The following is a 21,149-nucleotide window of genomic DNA, read 5'->3' on the forward strand; positions in this document are numbered from 1 at the left end:
AACATTTTAAAGGAAGAATGCTCATAATCAGCCTTTTACCAGAAAAGGCAATGATGAAAAATCTGCTAGCCCACCTCCTGAGAAAGTGAGGGAGGCTGACTCCTGTGACCCTGAAATCTGGGGACTGGCTGCCGTGGATTGCTCCGTTGCCCTCACAAACATCCTATGTGGTCTGCGGGTCATGGAAAATGGAACGCCATTTCTCTGGGAGCCTTGGGGGCAGGGTCGCGTCTCTGGGAAAGGAGAGGGGGGTGTCTCGTGAACTGGAGGATGGTGAACAGGCAGTTTCCAGAGGCATATTCTGAAAGGTGTAGGGCCATGCTGAGTGCTAAATGAGAGAAAGCTGTTACTTACATAACTTCCTGTAATTGCCTGGCAGTCACTGGAGCTTGAGGACAGCCGCCCTCTCCCGGTCTTTGCTGAGTGGAGGCCACACGGCCCTTCCACTTTGCAGCTGTTTTTCCTTCTACATTGGGCTTTGTGTGTGGCGTCAGTCTTTTTCATCAAAACTGAAATGCCATTTTAAAAAGCAGGCTCCATCCTCTCTTTAGAAGATGGGGAATTCTTATGCTGGACAGCTGAAGACGACCCGGTTTGAAGAGGTCTTGCACAACTCCATTGAGGCCTCCCTGCGCTCCAACAACCTGGTACCCAGGCCCATCTTCTCCCAGCTGTACCTGGAAGCTGAGCAGCACCTTGCCTCTCTGGAAGGTAGGATGCCTTTTTTCTTTCTTTTGATTCTTTCTTTTACTGTGTGCACTTTGATGTGAGCAACAGAGCTTGAAGTTATTTGCTCTTCTGCTCTGTGTAGAAAATGTTGAGTCTAGCATAAAAGAATTCTTAGAAAAAGAAAGTTGCATACAAGTTCTTACTTGGGTGAAATTAAAATAAGTTTTTGTTGTAAAGTTGCGAGGAAAAAAATTATTCATTGAATTAGCAGGAGAAATGAAGGAGAGCAAATTTTTCTGAATTGGGTGTTGCTTACACTCTTACTAGTGGGAGGTTTGATATTTTCATTTGGATAAGCAAGAAATTTTAACATGCATTGGCCCCTGCTATATAGTTTTTCTTTGTGTCCTGTGATTCATGGCCATATCTTTGCCAAGTAGTCAAGGCAAATTCTCTTTGTGATAACAGGTACGGAAGCCCTCTAGGAACTTTTAAAAACCAAGAGCAAACCCTTATGAATTGAACATATTCCAAGAAGAAACAAAATACCTTCAGGCATGGGGACGACTTAAGGGTTTACTTAATTATCCAGAGAATAAAATGATGTTTTTTTATAGCCGTGTATGTACATATAACCTCTCAGCTATCTGTGGTATGAGACAGCTCCTGTTCTGGAAGTTCTTTTTGTTAGTGTACCTATTATGATTGAAGTTATTGAAGTGAAAAGGGGCCGTGGTTAGTTAACTCAAATTAAACAAGAAAGCCTTCGGGATGCCAGAGATGATCTTGTATGTGTGTGCATGTACGTAGTATGAGGTCATATGAGTATGTGCATGTGTGTGAGTGCATATCAGTGTGCAAATGCGTGAGTGTGTTCATGAGTGTGCAAGTGCATCAATGTGTGCATGTGTGTGAGTGTATGAGTGTGAATGCATAAACGTGTGCATGTGTGAGTGCATGTGAGTGTGAGCACATGTGTGCAAGTGCACATAAGTGGGCATGAGTGTGTGAGTCCATATGAGCATGTGAGTGCACGTGACTGTGTGGGAAACAGTAGAGCATAAAAAAGGCACAGTGGTGCTTGTGTTCCAGCTCGTGTGACGTGTGACAGTTCCTGATTCTAGCAGGGAGACATTCCTGTGTAACTGTTTAAAATGTCCTTTCTAAATCAACCTTGCAAATATTCCCTCTAAAGACCTGGCAGGACTGGATCTGAGTCTGAGAGAAATGAGACTGTGGTCAAAACTATGAACTAGGAAGAGTAATAATTCTCTGGTATTCACATTGAAAGTGCTAATGTTTTCTGGCACAGAACACATTACTGTGACATTGTGGGGAGTTAAAAAATGACTGGAGAGCCTGTGGTTTGGGCGGGTTGTAAGACTTTCGTGGGATGTGTGTGGCCATCCTTAACTTCTTAATGGTATCAAAAGCTTTGTTGCTAATGGTAAATTAATAATAGTAATGATGATGATTTAGTGCCTTTGGATGTTACCTTAAAATCAGCAAAGTGTTTTTACCCCCAAAGTAATTAAATCCCATGATTTGGGAGGATTTGAGACTGGTTTGCTGGAAGTGTAACAGAAGCGCCTGAGCAATGTTTGCAGCTCAGCTTTGGCAGCTCTGAGATAAAAAGGAGGCGGATTGGTGATTAAGTGGGCTGGGGCTGCCCACCTGGGGAGTGGGAGCAGGGGAGACTCTGAGGACTCCTAATCAGCTTTTGCTCCTGTTTGAAGATTTGACAGGCCTCCTCTGTCTCACCTCCTCCTTGGGAGGCTGTCTGAGTGCTCAGGATGCCCTTCTCTGCTGCTTGACATGATGGCACTTTCCAGGGACAGCTTTGAGGCTCAGTCTCTACATCCCTGTTTTGCTGGCTGTGGAGGCTCCCTGCCAGCTGCCAGCAGCCTTGTTCAGCTTCCACGTTGGTCTGTAAACCAAACAAGCCCGCTCTGTGGTTTTTCCCCTTTGTCTAGCACATAGAAATCCCCTGAGATTTTGGTTGTTTTAGTGCAGGAAAAGAAGGGGGTTTAGGGGACTGGTGGGAAGGGACAGATTCTTTTGGTTTGCTAAATGTCGTCATAAACCAAGCACTCAGCCCGAGCCCCTGTTTCTGTGGCATAAAACTTGGCACTCGTCTAGGCCCTATCTCGTTTTGTCCGTCTGTCAGGGTCTCTTATCTTATTTCTTGCCTTCCTCAGACAATACCATTAATGATTTTTACGACCAGGGTGCCAGTATACTAAACACCCCTTGGATCTGTTAACACGGCATGTGTTTGTTGAGGGAGATTTAGCGGGGGTCTTATTACTTTGTCCTCTGGATTAGAGTTCTTACCCACTACCTCCTTCTAGGGGAAGGACCTTTTGTACATTATTGATTCCTTTTTTTTTTTTTTTTTTAAGAAAGACCAATGAAACAAAAACTACCCCAGCATTTTGGGATAAATATATCAATTAAACAGGTAAATTTCTGTAATCCCACCCACTCAGAAGATCCTGCAGTTTCTTCTCAAGGAAGGAGAACCAAGTTGAATGTAAGCTTTAAAATGACTAGCCTTGTACATACTTTGTGGAGTCAGGGGCTCTGAGTTTCTGCGTTTTATTATTATGGTTTTCAGCTCCCAAGCTGGTTGATTCTGTCTAATGCAGTTTTACAGCTTTCATCCTGTGGGCAGAGCTCAGTAAACACGCCTGGTTCAGTCTGCTCTGGGGCTGGGGCCCATCAAAGGCCTGGGGATGTCTGATGCGGACCTTTGACCTGTAATCCTGCTTCCTTACGGACTGGATGTCCAGCTCTTTCTTTGACTTTCTGAAGCCTGAGACTCCCCTCTTTCATTCTTTCTCAGAGTCTGAATTCCTGTTCTTGTTGCTTTAGCAGAATAACGCGCAGGCATTCCCGTGTGCACCCTCAGCTCTGAAGTCTGGGGCTTTGAGGGCTGCTTGTTTTGTTTGCCATCAGATTTTCTCTCCTTTTTTCACTCTGACTGTTGGTGTCTAGGCCACCCACTTCTGAGTCTCTGGAGTCCTGGCCCAGAGATGAGAGTGGATTTCACAGTCTTCTGTGCCACCCAGGTGGGGCCCTGCATTGCCTTGCTGGCGCCTGGGGTCACCTTTTTTTTTTTTTGCTAAAACCTGGAGGCGCCTGCATTTAATGACAGGAAGAAAGCATTGGAGGGAGGCTCAGGAATTTATCCTGTCTCCCTCCCGTGGGTGATCTTTTTACAGTCTTCCTGTCACCTCTGTGTCCTCTAGGCCCAGAAAGGCTGAGATATCAGGAATCCTTGCTTTGCTTCCGCTGCGACCTCCCAAAGTCACCATCCCCACCTGCTTGAAGTGTTGTTTTCTGCCTCTTTGGCCCACAGGCAGCCATTGTGAGGCTACACTCCTGGTGCACCGAGCTGTTTAAATCACATCTGGGACCCTGTGCAACTCTGAGGACCGTGTTTCCCATGTAGACTATCACAGCCCACAGTGACCTTAGGATTCTTTTGGATTAACTGCCTTGTCTTAAAGATGCAGGATCAGATGCTCAGCAACCTACAGTTTGACGGCTCTTTCCCACTATGGAAAGGCAGTTTGTGGCACCTATGGTAATATTTTGTCTCCTAAACTAAGCCGTGCAGTTCAGTGGTGAGAACATCAGCTCGGGCATCAGACACAACATGGGATCAGGGGCGCATGGGAGCAGAGGACAGGCCTCTAGCACTGGTAGAGTTTGGGAAGGCTTCCTGGAGGAGACAGGCTGTGCTGCTGGGCAGTTAGGTGAAGAGCTGTGGCCCAGTCACTGGGTCTCTCTGATTCTCAGTTTCCTAATTTATAAAAAAACAGTCTGTGTCATACACCGTGGGGCCTCCCACACCAATACCTCTGGAGGGCCTACTGTGGGCAGCCATTGTGCTCAGTCCTTACGGAGCACTTGTGTATGTATGAGCCCCTAGCATGCGTGCAGCTGTGGCGGTGAAACAGACATGAACCTGGACATGAAGTCATGAGGCCAGGCTGAGTCTGTGTACCGCGTGAGTGAGCCTCAGCTTCTCCCTCTAGTAAGCAAAGAAGGATGATAATGCCTCCCCGACGGGGTGTTTGTAAGGACCAGTTGTTTACTGGCTAGGATTGGCTAAGTGCTTGTCAGCTGTGAGTGGAACTCTGTCTGGATTGTTCCCGTGGTCCTGTGCCCTCCTGAGCCCGAGGATCCCCCAGAGTGGCCGGCCCTGCCTCGCTCATCACTCTTCATCTCCACGTCTAGGTGGTGGCCGAGCAGACAATGAGGACGAGGAGGAAGGAGGAGAAGGAGGGCTGGAGCCGAACAGTCTCCCGAATCCTTGCCAGCTGCACCCTCCCCCCGAGGGCTGCTGCACCACAGACGGTGAGATGGCTGGGCACCCCCAGAGTCCCCATCTGGGGGGCACAGCCCGGCAGTGGCCAGGCCTATGGTTGTGTGCTACTGGGTCCTTGCTTCCTGCACTATGCCCCTGAGGAGTGAGCAGTGCTGTGGGCTGCGGCCTGCCTGTCCGAAGGGGCAGCTCTGGAGACACCGCGCCAGGGGGTGCTCAAGCAGGCCCACAGCCTCTCTGCCACTCTTTGGACAGCCTCAGTTTATGAGGGCAAACTGGGGGTGGGGGGGGCAAGCATTCATTGTTCTGTGCTGGTTGTTTGAAGACTGGAATATGTTTCCCTACCCAGGCTTGCTTGCATGGCGTGTCTAACTGTGAACTGATCAGGAGGAATAATCTTTCACATTTATCAGTGTTTTATTGTTGAACAAGAACACACATGTTACCTCAGGCGCCCTGCAAAATAATGGTGTTATTCCTGTTTTGCCGCTGAGGAAATGAGGCCTGGGGAAGCTGGCTGGGGTGGCAGCTCAGTCCTATGCTGAGAGCTGTGCTCTGCATTCAGGCTGCTGGAGCCCTTGCTTCGCCACCCACTAGCCGATGGCCTCTCTGACTGTTAGTAAGTTCACCTGTGCTGACACCATAGCATTTTGGGGGGAGGGGTGTTAATTATTTTAAATTCATTATAAAGCATTAGTATCAAGCCCTTAGTCTAGAAATATGGAAGCATTAATTAATTATCGAGTCCTTGATCTGGAAATATGGAAATAAATGGTATGAGAGCACCTGGTTTGATGAGGAGCTATCTGGGGGGGGGGGCAGATGCTTTGCACAGTGTGGAGAGTGCTGGGGTAGGGGCAGGCAGGGGTGCATGGGAGCAGAGGACAGGCCTCTAGCACTGGTGGAGTTTGGGAAGGCTTCCTGGAGGAGACAGTCCTTTATCTGGGTTTTGGATAATTGGTAGAAGTTTGCCATTATGGCAGTGGGGGAAGCTGGGAAATCCCAGGCAATGGGAACAGCACGTGCAAAGGCTTAGAAGGGTGAGAATAGAGCCCATTTGGGGAACTTCTAGCAGTTCTTTAGGTAAGGGCCTGGAGCATGCAGGGCTGGGCTTGGAGGTTTGTGGAGATCCCATGTGCCCTACCGGGAGGCCTGGGATTAACCTTGGCAAGGTGGCGGGCAGGGGAGGGACTCAGCCCTTGCTGTGCTGTTCTTCTAGGCAAAGGGAAGTCAGTACAGTGGTTCTTTATGGAGCAGAACTTCTAGTGTCCAAGTGTCAAAAGACCACTGAACTAAATGATAGGACTCGTCAGTGGTCATTAATAGGGATTTTCACAGAATTTCCAACTCAGGCCCATCTTCCTCTAGCTCTTCAGAAGGCAGGGGCCATGGGATTAGGGGACCTGCTGAGTGCTTGCCCTGGACCTCAGGGAGCTGGTTCACCTCCCCCAAGTCCCTATGAGGAACCACTCTGAGCCCAGGAGTCTCCTGCCTCCCTTCCTGGTCCACCTCTACAGCTGTGAGCAAATCATTTAACCTCCGAGCTTTGGTTTCCCTCTCTCCAAACTGGGAGCAGTAACACTTTCCTGCAGCTGATGCAGTGAGAGCTTTGCAGCCCTTGTCTTGGCTCAGTGCCTAGCACGGGGCCACCGTGCTGGCCTCCCACCTGCCAAGCCTCTGGGTCCTGCAGGCACTGTCTTCTCTTCCCTTCTCCTGCTTCTGTCTGGGGGCACATAGGGAACCTTGGAGCAAATGCTGAATCCTGGCACACAGGAGGAAAGTCTTCTGAACTTTGGAAGACTCTCACACAAATGAAATTAAACACCCCTGTGCAAACTGCTGTGCAGGGAAGCCTGGGGCCCTCAGGCTACATGTTTGCTCCACAGTCTATCTGTGGCTGAGGGTGGAGGAAGCCCAGGAGGTGGGGCTGGGGGCACCCTCACCAGGAGCAAAACCTTGGAAAGGGTTCCGCAAATCTCAGCTGTTTCCCTCTTTATCCTTTTGCCCCAGATATTTGTAGAAACTTATTTTTTTTTTTTTTTGAATAAGAAATATATTTTAAAGCTCTAAAACATGGAAGTTTCAGAAGCGCTAGAGTGGCCGGCTCTCTGTGCTCTTAGCCTTCTGCATGTCCTGGTCTCCGGTTCTCTACACTGAGGAAACTGGTGTTGCTAGTTCCTCCCTCCTTGCTCTTCAGGTTGGCCTGTTCTCGTCCATGTCGAATACAGCATGCAAGAAACATCACATCACCCTCAGTGTCTTATGGATTTATCTTTTATACTTTATAATTTGTCATCGTTTGCCTCAAACCTTTTTCCTGCTGAGTTCATTTGCACATGAACGGCTATTGTATGGTGGCACCAATGGACAAATGACCAATGTGAAGAACTAGGAGTGTAGTTTTAGCTCTTTGAACTGAGTGTTAGGTCATCCACACCCAGATGAAAGGGTTGCTCCTCACAAGACCCAGAATGTTTCTTCCCTCTGCAGCCCCCGGCTCTGGGAAGCCCTGGGCAGTGTATGAGCCCTGTCCACCCCTCCAGGGTTCTGCCAGGCTGGGAAGGATCTGCGCCTCATCTCCATTTCCAATGAGCCCATCGATGTCCCCACCGGCTTTCTCCTCGTGGGGGCCAAGGCCCCGAGCCTGCCAGACCATCTCCTGGTGTGTGCTGTTGACAAGAGGTTCTTGCCAGATGACAATGGTCACAACGCTCTGCTTGGTAAGTTCCTCTTTTGCCTTTCTCTGTGGCTCTGTCTGCATGTGGGTGGGTAGGGATGGGGAGGGCTCAGCTGCTGGTGGCGGCGGAACGGAGGCCATCTTTGGGACCTGTTCATCACGGCGTGCAGCCCAGCTTGTCCTTTGGGAGATCATTTATTTGTGGAATGGAATGCAAATGAGATTTATTTTAGAATGTGACTGCCTCTCTGTAGAAAGCCCATTATTTAGTGTTAAATGTTTCATATATTTATTTCTCAAACCTGCCTGAGTGCCCACCTGTGTCAGGAATGGGCTATAAACCTTGTCCCAGACACTCAGAAACCAGCTGACACGAGGCAGAGGGGAACCAGGCTATGTTCCTGCCTCCAGAACCTTCCTGTTCTAGGTACCCATGGGCACTGCTTCCTCTCAGGAGGTGGTCAGTATTACCCCAGTTTTATAGGTGGGCTTGGACTTGTTAACAAACTTGCCCAAGGGCTCACTAGTGAGAAAGACAGAGCCAGGTCCAAATTCTAATCTTCTTGGCCCTAATTTCTGCCCTTCACTGTACCATGTGATCTTGACCATGTCATGGTCAAAGTCAGCACTGGGGAGCTGAGACTTTCCCTTCCAGCCACTGGGCACCACTGGCCTTTGATCTTTCAAACCACTGATGGCCCACTGAGGCCCCGACTTCAGTGCAGAGTTGCGGCAGGCCCTTGCCAAGCCTGGCTTCCATTTACTCAGATGACACTTTGGAGCCCTTCCTTTGTGCCAACCCCCCACTCAGCATACTCCCCCTGTCAGGAGACCAAAAGAGATCTGGGTTTCAACCATGCATCTGACCACAAGGTCTCTGCATGGCTCCGGCCCCTGCGCCCTCATCTGTGAAGTGGGGAGGTGATTTCCACACAAGCCCCCAGCCCTTCAGCAGTTAGTTTCTGTCTGGTGACTTTGGATCTGGTCCTTCTACTTGGCCTGGCAACTTCTTTGGAGAAAGACTGGGCAGGTGGAAGGACTAGTCCTGATATGTGTCAGATGTAGCCTCAGGAATACTCTTCATTGTAGAAGCGAGTTTGGTTGTGAGAATTTATGGGTTAACCCCCAGAATCTCATCCATATTTCTCGTGCGTATCAACATTTAAGCCTCCAGCTTTGTATTTGATATAGTCCCAAAACCTGGGTAGGCAAACCCACTTTGATGGATATTCACAGAGTGCATTTTATGTTTGAGGCACCATGTGAAGGATGAAGGATGGAGAGGAGAAAGAGTGGGGATTACCCCAGAGGGAAGAAGGAAATGGTTCCTCCTGCCATGAGGGCAGTGAGGGCACACACCTGTGTGTCAGCTCTGACACAGTCAGGACGACACAGGAGAGGGACAGAACCACCCTGGGACAGAGAAGGGAGAGAGAAAGTTTTAGCCAAGTCTCTCTCTAGGCAGATCCATGGACTTATTTTATTAACAGCTAGTTGGTTAAAATGAGAACCACAGAAGATTGACTATACCAGAGAAGCTGATGGAATAATTCAGTCTCAGAGTGATTTTCCTACCAAGGCTTCCCAGAGGAAGCTGGTATACTGTGTGTAAATGGCCGTCTTTTTTTTTTTTTTTTTTGTAGAGACAGAGTCTCACTTTACTGCCCTCGGTAGAGTGCCGTGGCATCACCCGGCTCACAGCAACCTCCAGCTCTTGGGCTTATGTGATTCTCTTGCCTCAGCCTCCTGAGCAGCTGGGACTACAGGCACCCGCCACAACGCCCGGCTATTTTTTTGTTGTTGCAGTTTGGCCGGGGCTGGGTTTGAACCCACCACTCTCGGCATATGGGGCCGGCGCCCTACTCACTGAGCCACAGGCGCCGCCCAATAGCCGTTTTAGTGTTTAATCTGGAGGTGGCGGGGATTTGTCTGAATTCCACCACTTTGCAACTGTAAAGGAATTGTGAGGGTAGTAAAGGAGCTTCTGCCTCTTAGCCTATGGGGAGGAGAAGCTTTAGTTCCTTCATGGCAGCCCTGTAACCGCTTGGAGAGCCAAAGGAAGTAGGAGCTTTGTTAATTGCTCACCAAAAAGCCATCTAAAATGGGTAACAAGGGTTGATTGTTACCATTGCTTTCTTCTTTTAAAATAATTTTATGCTCTCAGCTTGCACACTTAACACTGTTTAGGTTTCCTGTAATTAACTCTGATGGCTGCACAGGACAAGGTGGCCCCCATATAGCCAGGCAGTGGCCGGGTTAGGGACCTATAAAACGAAGGCTGTGGAATCTCTTGCAGTAAACAATGGCATTAGGATGCTTATTTTAGTGATTTCGAATCAACAGAGATTTTATCTGAGAATCTGGAAGATTAAAATCTAGATATGTATTTTCGTTTTTTGCTGGTAATTTATCTTACTTTGCTAATTGCTAAGACCTAAGAGAAGAAAACATACTTTGGTACACTGTTAATTCTTAGATGGAAACAAGTCAGCCCCTGTTGATTCGGCAGGCAATTGCTTAATGCATTTTTTGAATATATAACCCCAAACCCTTAGGCTATGCCTGGAACCCCAAAGCCAAGTTGGACCAGCCCTTCCCTAGTGGCTCCCCATCTGTGGGGGAATTGCAGACAAACCAAGCATCCGCCCAGAAGTCCACAACAAACAACCCTGTTGATAAATCTTACAAGTCTTTGTGCAAGGGCTTAACGTGCTCTGGGGATGTGGAAGCACTTGCTGACTCTCAGTGATGGGAATGGTGTTGGACTGAGTAGGGTTCTGAAAAATGAGTGGAATTTTCCCAATTGGAGAACAACAACAGCCACTAAACACTAATAGCAGCCAAGGTTTATTGAGCTTTAATCATGTGCCAGAAATTGCTTGAAGTTAGGTAACTAATGAGTTGGGTGCATTATCACCTAGTGTTCCTATATATAAAGTAGCACAGAGAGGTTAACTGACTTGCTCAGGGCCACCGGCCATTTGAACCCAATGATCTGGCTCTGGTGCTCAGATGCTAGAGGACAAAGGGCATCTCAGCAGAGGGAACCACGTGCATGACAGGGCATGGCCTGCTGGAGAAGTGGTCAAAACTCCCAGAAGCTAGAGCTAGATGCATGGCAGAGGCTAGAGCAGGGCCTTGGGGGTCCTGCTTGGAAAGCGCTGTGACACCCAAGAAGCCATGTTCAAACATGGAAATGGGAGCGAATAGTGATGTAAAGCATCTGTCCTTCCTTTTCAGCAGTTACCAACACGGGGCCACTCTTGTTTCATTTATAACTCCCTGCTTGTCTCCCTATTAGGGATTATTTTGGAGCAAATCATTTGTTATTGTGCCATTTCCTCTGTCAATATTTCAGTGCGTATCTCTAAAAGATAAGAGATTTTTTGCTGCAAATCCAGTACTATAATCATATCTAAACATTTAACAGTTCTTTACTATTATCAAATATCCCGTGTGTTCAAATTTTATCTTGCCCTTTTAATAAATTAATTTTTTTGAGACAAAGTCTCACTCTGTCACCCCAGGTAGAGAGCCATGGTGTCACCGCTCACAGCAACCTCAATCTCCTGGGCTCAAGTGATCCTGCTGCCTCTGCCTCCCAAGTACCTGGGACTACAATGCCTGGGTGGTTTTTCTATTTTTAGTAGAGACAGGGACTTGCTGTTGCTCAGGCTGGTCTAGAACTTGTGAGCTCAAGTGATTCTCACACCTTTACCCCCAGAGTGCTGGGATACAGACGTGAGCCACTGCACCTGGCTCTTGCATTTTTTTTTTTTTTTTTTTTGTTAGTAGTTGGTTTATTTGAATTATCCAAACAAGGTTCTCCCAGAGCGTTTGGTTGAAGTGTCTCTTAAGTCTTCATTTATCTGTATGTCTTTCCTTCCTTGTTATACCCTCGTAATTTTATATTTTTGAGGAACATTGGAGTGTTAAAATAAGATGATAACTATGTTTTAATTTGTGTTTTAGGAAGATCTTAGTGGTCACACACCTCATTTATTTTTATTGAAAGGGAGAAACTGAGAGGAACTAGTGAAATTCTTATTGCAGGATTCCAGGTAACTGGCCTGCTGGTTGTGAGTTTCAAACCTAACACCATATGATTTATGACCCCTGAGTCTGTCCCACCTTCCCCGGGGACCCCTGTGCCAGCTCTTGGCTCATGTGGGATCTGATATGGCTCCTTACACTTTCCAACGTAGGTGAGTCACTTCTAGTTACTCAGGAGTCGGCCAAAATACCGAGGCAGGAGCTCTGGAGACATTTTCCCCCTTCTCATTTGTTGTTAGGCTATATTTATCTCCACAGACAGGACAGTGGCAGGAATAACAGAAATCCAAAAACTCAAAAAGGAAAAGTTGCCCAAATCCCACTATCCAAAAGTCAATATTCTGTTTTATTTGGGTGCGTTACTGTAGCGTTCCTACAGAGCCAACACTACTATCTAGAGTTCCATTTTCCATTCACCATCCAGATGGGGATTTAAAATAATTTTTCAAAGTTGGTAACCACAGTTTAGATATGTTACTTGATTCTGGTTTTTTAATTAATATACTACAATGAGCCACAGATGACCCTATTTTGGTCCCGGGAGGGTGGCCACTTAGCTCGCCAGGTGTGGCTCGTGGCCCCTCATGAGCTTTCGAGGTTCATTCCTTGTAAGGAGCACAGAGGTGATACCTGATACTGCGAGTCCCACTTTCTCTTCAAGGCCCAGTCAATGTGCCACTTGCCAGGACGTCTTCCTGAGTCACTCCGGTTGCTTCCCCGTTCCTCCCAGCACATTGTGTGGGAGAAGCAAGTCCAAGCTTAGCAGAGATCTGCTTCCTCTCTCTGAGTTAGAGGACATGTGCTCTCCCTCACTGCTGTTTGGGGTGTAAGTGAGCTCTTTATATGATGTTCTTTATCAACTCTAAAATGCTGCCCAGATTTGAGGAACTGCTGTTGTTACCACTGGTACTTCTGGTTGGCACTTATCACTGCCTCAGTAGTGAGATTATTTGTACTTATTCCTTCTTCCTTACAGTCGGGGAACGAGTGTTTTTTTTTAATGCATGTCTTGCTCAGAGCACCTGGTTTAATTCCTAGCAAATTTTCTTTGAATGCTCCAAACTTATTCATGCTTAAAAGTATTTGTCATATTTGCATATTTTTCATAGAGGGTTGACAGCTCAGACCAAGTGGCTGTCTGCGCAGGGACGGTGGCCTAGAGCAAGGCTTTTCCAAGTGTCCGCACTCCCGGGGAAGTACAGGTGGGGGTGTCAGGCCTGGAGGACTGGCTTGTGGCTCCTTGGGTCTGGTGTGCTGCCCGTCACCAAGGAAAGGTCAGGTGCTGGTGGGCTTCCAGAGCCCTCCTGAGGTTTGCTGGGAGGACCCCTCTCTGCAAAGGGGTGGCCCCGGCAGTAACTGGGCTGCCTCCAGCCTGTTCCAAGCCCAGTGCTTAGAGAATACAGAGTCTAAAGGAAGCCATGTGTGGAAGCTTCTAAGAAGAATCATACAATTGGTTCTGGAAGGAAGCACAGGGCCCATTTAGTCTTAGCCTTCTCTTTTATGGTTGGGAAATGGAAGCCTGGAGGAACTGAGCCACTTCTCTTGTCTCACTGCGCTGGAGGAGGCTGTGAAGCTGCCTCCTTGGGGGCACATGTGTTTCCTGACCCCACTGAGCTCCTTCCCACTTCAGCTTAATCTGAGAGAGGAGAAGTGACACCTTGGGGGTGCGGTTAGACATGCTGTAGACACTTAACACTTGTGGTGCTCCAACAAGATGGATTTTGGGGAGGAGATGGCTTGGCAGAGTGATGCAAGTTCCAACTCTGACGCTTCCTACCCTGCACCTCTGTGTTTACTTCCCCTCTCTCTGCCTTGGGTCCCTCATCTATAACGTGGGGGTATGCTAGGAAGTTTTTTTGTAAGGCTTCGTGAGGTTTAAGTGAGAAGGTTTATGACATAAGGTCTGTGACATGGTGCCTGGCACTTGGTAGCTAAGCTGGCATGTTAGTATGGTCATCTGGTTTACAGATGAGGAAAGCAAAGCTGAGTTGTGTTAGTTACCTGCCCAGAGTCACTTACTTGTCAAGTCAGGATGTGAACCCAGGGACCTCTGACGTCCAGGTTTGTGCACACTCCCCCGCACAAGGGAGTGGACAGTAGCTGTCCTCCCAGCACAGGGGAGGGCCGGCTCAGCAGTCTGTGCACACAGACACACGTTCAAACACACGCGGCCTGCAGCTGCTTAGCCAGACCTGCGGGAAAGGCACACAGCGGCTGTGCAGTCAGAGGGATTCATGTTCAGGACTGTTCCCGTGGCCTCTCATTGAAGTCATTTCTCCCACTTTGCATATTTGTGCCTGGCAGGAATTTGAGGTTTTTTGCCTGGATCCTATGCTTTCTAGGCTGGTTTTCTAAGAGATCTTTATAGACTTCTAAGTCCTAAGGTGGATGTCTCAAGAGAACAGCTCATTATTTTAGTCCTTCTCATAAAAACTTCTTTTACCATATGAATAATTCCTTGAAGAGTGAGGCTTACCTCATGCCTTGAGCCAGAGTGCTTTGTGCTGCTGGGCCCATCTCCCAGGACCACCTCTCAGGAGAGTGGCTGAGTCTCCTGACCAGAAAGTTCTTGCCAAAGCAAAAGAGCAGTTTGCTTGCCAGCTCCCTAAACATCTGCTGTACGGGTGAGATGGAGGGTGCTGCCCTCATTCTGAACCACCCATTGTCTGTGCTTACCGTTCCTGCTGTGAGTGCCTCTGTCGGGGGCAATGGTCCCCAGCCCACGTAGCTCCTGTGACAATGGCCTGTAACCTATGTAGCTGATTCTGGAGAGGGACAATGGCACTGGGCTTGGCAAGTTGCTCTTAGCATCCTTGGCCTTGCAGTTCTGTTTCTTGGTCACCCATCGTTTAGCACTAGTCTTAGCATTCCTTCCAGAGAGTTCTTCTGAAGGTTTCTCAGGGCCTCCTCCATAGGTGGCAGCTGAGCCTTGTTTATCTCAGGTTTCCCAGGGTGGAGACAAATGAAGAAGTAAAAACATCAGGTTCGCACTTAAACGATCACGCAGAACCCCCACGTGCTTCCTTTTCTCGCTGCCTGGTTTCCTCCCTTCCTCCATCCCTCTCAGTGTACACTGGCGGCCTGGCCCCTTGAAGGATAGGGATGATGATGGGAAAAGACATGAATTTCAATAACTGCAAAACACCAAGGAAGACGTTCAGATGCCCTCTGACGGGACTGATGCTGGAGGTGGGAGGGGAGACCTGGGCAGCCTCAAATGCCCGGCTCTAGGGAGGACTTGAGCCTCCGGGGCCGGGGATCAGACACTGCACTTTCTGTCCCTGTGATTGGTTCATGGACGTGGACCTTTGGAGGTTTGATGAACTGTGTTTTATTTGAACAGAACTTTGGAGGTGTGTTGAAGATGCTCAAGCTTTGTTTACTTCTCCAGGTTTCTCTGGGAATTGTGTCGGCTGTGGGAAGAAAGGCTTCTGTTACTTCACAGAATTCTCCAATCATATAAACTTGAAACTGACCACCCAGCCCAAGAAGCAGAAACACTTGAAGTATTACCTGGTCCGTAATGCACAAGGGGCTCTCACCAAAGGACCCTTGATTTGTTGGAAAGGCTCAGGTGAGCAGTCTGGCAGTGGAGGGTGTGCGGGGGCAGGGGGCACTGGGAGTGTCCCCCAGGTGGACTGTGGTGCCTGTCAGTGTGATGTGGGTGCAGATCACAGGCAAAAGGCCAGTCCTGTGAACCTGAAAATGCTTTTCTGCGTTATAGATGTTTGGCTGGTTGATAGTGACAATTGGATGGGGCATCTAAAGATGGGTCAAGGGCCACACTGTGCTGTGCTTCCTGTGGGAAGTATTTGGGGCAATGGTTCCCAAACAGGGATGGCTTTTGTTCCACTGTTAACATGTGGCAATGTCGGGAGACATTTTTGATTGTCATGACTGGAGAGTGCACCCAGGGGTGGGGAGCAGGGACACTGCTGAACACCCTACAAGGCCCAGGACAGTCCCTGACTCCCAGAGTCCCATCAGTGGTGCCTGGGCTGAGAGACCTGACTTGGGGAAAGCTTGGCTCAAATAATGTGCCCCTGCCCTGCCCCCAACCCCCTTAACTAGGACCAGCTTCACCTACTGGCTCCAGAAGCAGCTGGGAGCTCTAGCCCCCTGAAGCTGTAGGAGGAACCCTCCCCAGCCCCTCTGCCTCCTTGCATCTCAAACCCACAGTCTGTTTGCACAGGCCTGCCGGGGGAGGGGAGCACCTCTGGGAGGGCTCTCCGGTGCAATGGCCGGGGCATCGTTCTGTCCCTCTGGGAGGGCTCTCCGGTGCAATGGCCGGGACATCGTTCTGTCCCTCTGGGAGGGCTCTCCGGTGCAATGGCCGGGGCATCATTCTGTCCCTCTGGGAGGGCTCTCCGGTGCAATGGCCGGGGCATCGTTCTGTCCCTCTGGGAGGACTCTCCGGTGCAATGGCCGGGGCATCATTCTGTCCCTCTGGGAGGGCTCTCCGGTGCAATGGCCGGGGCATCGTTCTGTCCCTCTGGGAGGACTCTCCGGTGCAATGGCCGGGGCATCATTCTGTCCCTCTGGGAGGGCTCTCCGGTGCAATGGCCGGGGCATCGTTCTGTCCCTCCCTTGCCTGCATCTGTGCACATCAGGCCTTCTGGGACCTCCCAGCTTCAGGACAGGTGGCTCTGCCCAAACCCCTTCCATCCCATTCTTCCTCCTCCTCCGTCCCCCCTCTCTTTTCTTTATTCAGTAAATATTTCCTGAGCCCGTCTTGGGGCCAATTCACCATCTTGAGTCACTTGCTATGACCAGGACTCTTGCAGGTTCAATGTGCCACTGGGGTCAGCCTTTCCCATGCACTGGGAAAGAGATGGTTGGCCCTTCACCTCTGGTAACACTCAGTTCTCTGCTTGGACTTCAGGGGCAGCTGTGGGAGGGCTGGTTTGCATAATTTGTCTCTTTCTTCTGAATATTCACTATTTGCCTGTTCCTGACAGAGCTACCCCTGGGTGTGGAGCCCCAGGAGGGTTGTACCCCTGGCACTAGCTACACACTGAAACAAGGACTAGAAAGTGGTGGCATCTCTTGTGGCCATCTACGTATCTCGCTCTCCCATAGGACAGTTCCAGTCTAGAATATTGTTTGTAACTGTTGGAGGAGAGCAGATTGGTTTTCACGCCTGTGTCTTGCGCCCTCAGAGTTCAGAAGCCGGCAGACCCCCACCGGTGCGAGTTCCAGTCTCCTCTTCCCGCCGCTGGAGAGCTTGGGGCCGCCAGCCTCCTTCCCCAGCGAGCCCATGCCCGGCATGAACCCCGGCGTCCTGATGGGAACTCACCAGGCAGGTGAGGTGGTGAATGCCAGAGGTGCGATCCACAGACTGGAGTGTCTCCAGCGTGCTGGGCGACTGTGTGTCAGGCCCTCTTCAGAACAAAGGAAGGACATACTTTGTATGTTATCTTTTCCCAGTGCCTTTACACCTCCTCCTGAATTTGTAACAGTTTTCAACAAAGAATGTCATGTTTTCCATTGGGAAAGCTTTTCCACATCCCTGTTTGATACATATTACCATCCCCTTGACTATGGGGCTGGTGTGTTAGTGTCTCTGCACTCGGCAGAGCACAGAGGTCTCCACGTAACAGGATCTGAGTCAGTGTTGGAAGGGGCAGGTGAGACCTGATTGCTGTCGCTCATTGTGTGGTTGGCTTTGTGTGTGATCTCCTTGGCCAGCTGACCGGGAATCAGGCTGCTGAGCAGCATGTTTGCCTGGGTCCTCACGAGCAGGAGGAGGTGGAGGCGAGAGTTGAAGGGGTATTTCTGATTCATGTGCTGGGCACTTCACCACACTGCACAGACCTGCCAGCACAGCGGTTGTTATCACAGCAGGCACCAGCCTTCCAGGGGCTCTGAAAGATGGCTGATGATATTCGTCTGCTGTCTCCATCTGGCTTGTTCTTCACCGGGCTGGGGATGTGCTATCCCCCAGAGGTGCTGAGCCCCACTTCTGCGTGGTGTTTGCTGTGGTCCTCACTGCCTGGCCCGGCCCAGGCCCCCGCACCACTGCTGCTGGGGTCAGGGGAGCCCACTATTGCCCCCAGGGCACCTGGTTGTGAGCCCCAGCGCTGCCGACTTCTAGCTGAGTGATTTGGAGGCACTCACTCAAACCCTACAAACCCTGTTTCCTCACCCGTGAAACTGGGGGAAATCTCTTCTGATCTGCAGGGCAGTTGTGAGAATTGAGACCCCAGAGCTAGCAAGTGCTCACGGAGTGCCTGCTACGTGCCGGACAGTTCTATGCACTTTCTCCCCATAACTCCTGCTGTCCCCACAGTGGGGAGGACAGTCATGGCTGTGCACCATGACTATTGTCACCCCATTTTGTAAATGAGAACATTGAGCATAGCCAAGGTCACACAGCTGGCGTGGTGGAAGCGGGCTTAAGCACAGACTCTCTGGCTCTAGAGCCACATTCCTAACCCCTCATTTGGTTCTATTCCTGACCTGAGCACCTTCCAGATCTTTCTGAAGGACACGGGCAACTTATACAGTCCACCGTCTTCCAGAGACCAGAACCCACGTTTGCCCCCAGAATCACCCACAGACGTGGGGAGCCCTGGGCCCTGTGAGCTGCACACCTGGACACTCTCCTGAGCTCCGGGGGCGAGAGAGAAGGTAGAAAGAGGCAGAGCTGTTAGACGTGTTCTGGAATTCAGGGAGCCCCCACACCCTGGCCATTTGCATCCCTCTGCCCCTTCTCTTTCCCAGGCTGTGCTCACTGGGACATGAGCAGGGCTGTGCACGTGTGGGCGTGTAGGAGTGTGTATGCACATCTCAGTGGGGCAAGATCACTGTGTCGGGAATTCTGACTTCTGGATGAGACTTACCTGTGAGAAGACAGTTTTAAAAATGGAAGAAAAGTCATTTCCCACTTGCCTGGCTCACAGAGCATTCTCTTCTTTTCCATCTTCTTCTTTGCTTTCAGGACCAGCCTCTGATCACCCCTCGCTAAGTACAGCAATGGGCCCAGCAGTTTTCAACGGCAAAGATTCCCCGAAGCACCAACAGCTGGCAAAGAGCACCCTGTCAGCCCTGCCGCGGCCCTCTGCCTTAGGTAGCGCTGCCTGACCTGGCCCCCGGGGGTCCTGCTCTTGTCCCAGCCACGACCAGAGGCTGTACGGGAGCCACTGAGCTGGGGCTGCTGTGCCTCCTGGAGCCAGTGCTGCTTCCATGAGAGACAGGCTGGGGGACAACAGGTGCCACCCGGCCTGTGGGTCTGTACCCAGGCCCTGGTGCTGTGTGTGGTCGCAGCTTTCACCACTGAAGCTGGAGTCACACTTGGGAGATGTTGCATGTGCCAAGAAGCAGTGCGACATCCATGGTGACAGCAAGTGACATGTCTCATAGGCCATGCAACTGGAGGGCTGGAGAGTTTTGGAGCAGTAGGGGGCAGGATGTTGTCAGAGAATATAACATGCTCTGATGTTGTCAGAGAATATAACATGGAATCAGGTAAATTTGAATTCAAAATGCAGCTCTGTCTCTTGTTAATTGGAGGAACATGGCCAAGTCTCAATAAATGTTTCTTCATCTGGGGATAAGAATTCTGCTTTGGGTGGCACCTGTGGCTCAAGGAGTAGGCCTTTGGCTCCATATGCCAGAGGTGGTGGGTTCAAACCTGGCCCCTGCCAAAAACTGCAAAAAAAAAAAAAAAAAAAGAATTCTGCTCCAAGGGTACTTAAGAGGTGTGCTGTATGTAAGGTTAGGCACATCTGGCAGCTCACTAATTGATACCAGATATTGTCAACTGTGTCACTATCATTGCTGAGGTTGCTCTGTTCAGGGAGGGCTTCCTGGAGGAGGTGACAACTGAGCTGCAACTAAGAAGTTGGGGAAGCATTAAGTTGATGTGGGAGGCAGTGAGCAAAGAGGGACGAGGTGAGGCTGTAGGTGAGAGAGGTGAGTGAGAGGTTGAGCAGTCCTGTGAGAGGAGGGTGTGAGGAAGATAGCAGAGTTGCTTACCTAGAGCCACTTCACAAGCCAGTTTTGTCCCTCCCGGCCTCCCTCATGCACACAGCTAACCTGGAGGAACCCCTAGAAATCTCCTAGGCCAACACTCTCTACAGAAGAAGGGACTGAGTCAGAGAGGCTGGGGCCCCCAGAGTCCAGTCCCTCTGCCCCCATTATACTGTGCTGGTGGAGGATGTCCCCCATGAAAACCCTGTGAATATCTAACTCTCATTGAAGGAGAAGTGGAATTGAATCCAAGGCTTCCCAGCCCGAACGATTCTGTAGCCTATGTCAGCCTTCTCTCTGTCAAGTGCTGAATTTAGGAGCAGCCCTATGGCCAGGGAGCTGGGCCTCTGGGGAGGGTGACGCTGTGCTGTTGGGTCCCCCTCTGTGATCCAAGGTCTGTGGACACCCAGCTTCCTCCCTTAGCCTGGGACTTGATGCGGGTGGCTCTGGTACTTCTTATGGGCGAGACCGAATGGATTTTCCTTGCCATATCCATGGAGGGATGTAGGAGATGGAGAGGCCCACCCCTGTTCCCTAGGGGTACTTAGCCCTTCTGGAGTCTGGCCTTACCTGACGGCACCACCTCATTCGTTGCTATTTGGGCCGCACGGGCAGTTCTACCCCAGCCTCCCAAGCTCCCTTCTGCATGCCCTGTTCCTGCTTGTCTCTGCACCCATGTCTCCCTCCATGCCCTGTTAAAATGCCTTCCAGAGCTTAGCTCGGGGGTACCCTCTGTGTAGTGGGGCTCCCAGGCATCCCAGCCTCAGTCCCATTTGTGGCTGTCAGGCCCAGGGGCTCTCTAGGCAATAAAGTTCCCAGGGCAGGGCTGTGGTCACGCATGTCTCAGAACCCCCAGCACTGGGCTGCCATGGACCTGGCCAGAGGGGCCCAAGGACGCTGGGCAAATTGGGTTGCACTGAACACAGCTGAGGTGTCAGGAGTCCTGAGCCCTCTGGTCTGCTTTGGGAAGATTCAAAATCAATTTTTAAAAACCTGTTTCTAAGAGGACAAGGGGTGTTTAATGAAGGCGTGAAGCCTGTCACTCAGTGGTTCTCAGTGGGGAAGAGCTGAGCCTGGGGGGAGAGAAATGTGTAGATAAAGGAAGGACTTGTCCCGGACAAGGGGTCTGACTGGCATTTAGAGCTGTGGACGGAGTGGGCAGGATGCTGAATGTCCCTCATAGTTGGCTACAGAATGAAGAAGCAGGCCCCCTAAAATGAAGCATAACACTCTACTCCCCACCATGAGATATTTTAAGAAATGGCTGGTGCATGTTGGGACCACAGGGGCAGCTCTGGGGACATCATTTTGGAAACTTAGAGTCCATGTAGGAGCATTTGGGATGAACTTCTCAACATGAGAGATGACCTGTAGATCTTCCAGGTCCCAGACCCAGTTCTGTAACCCGTCCCTATTGGTAGCTCAGTCTAGCAGGAGCCCTTCCCC

General features: G+C 50.2%; 1 protein-coding gene across 1 annotated transcript in view; it reads left to right on the forward strand.

Moving 5' to 3' along the window:
* The first annotated feature begins 482 nt into the window (after positions 1–482).
* Positions 483–21,149, forward strand: part of GREB1 (growth regulating estrogen receptor binding 1) — a 62,912-nt gene continuing 42,245 nt past the window's right edge. Inside the window, exons 1-6 of the mRNA XM_053587290.1 lie at positions 483–711; positions 4,915–5,034; positions 7,546–7,722; positions 15,124–15,306; positions 16,892–17,035; positions 18,673–18,801. Of these exons, the coding sequence (XP_053443265.1) occupies positions 555–711; positions 4,915–5,034; positions 7,546–7,722; positions 15,124–15,306; positions 16,892–17,035; positions 18,673–18,801 (910 nt within the window). The 5' untranslated portion in view covers positions 483–554. The remainder of the gene's footprint in view (positions 712–4,914; positions 5,035–7,545; positions 7,723–15,123; positions 15,307–16,891; positions 17,036–18,672; positions 18,802–21,149) is intronic.

The sequence above is a fragment of the Nycticebus coucang genome, chromosome 4 (genome assembly GCF_027406575.1).
Source record: "Nycticebus coucang isolate mNycCou1 chromosome 4, mNycCou1.pri, whole genome shotgun sequence".
Taxonomy (NCBI): Eukaryota; Metazoa; Chordata; class Mammalia; order Primates; family Lorisidae; genus Nycticebus; species Nycticebus coucang.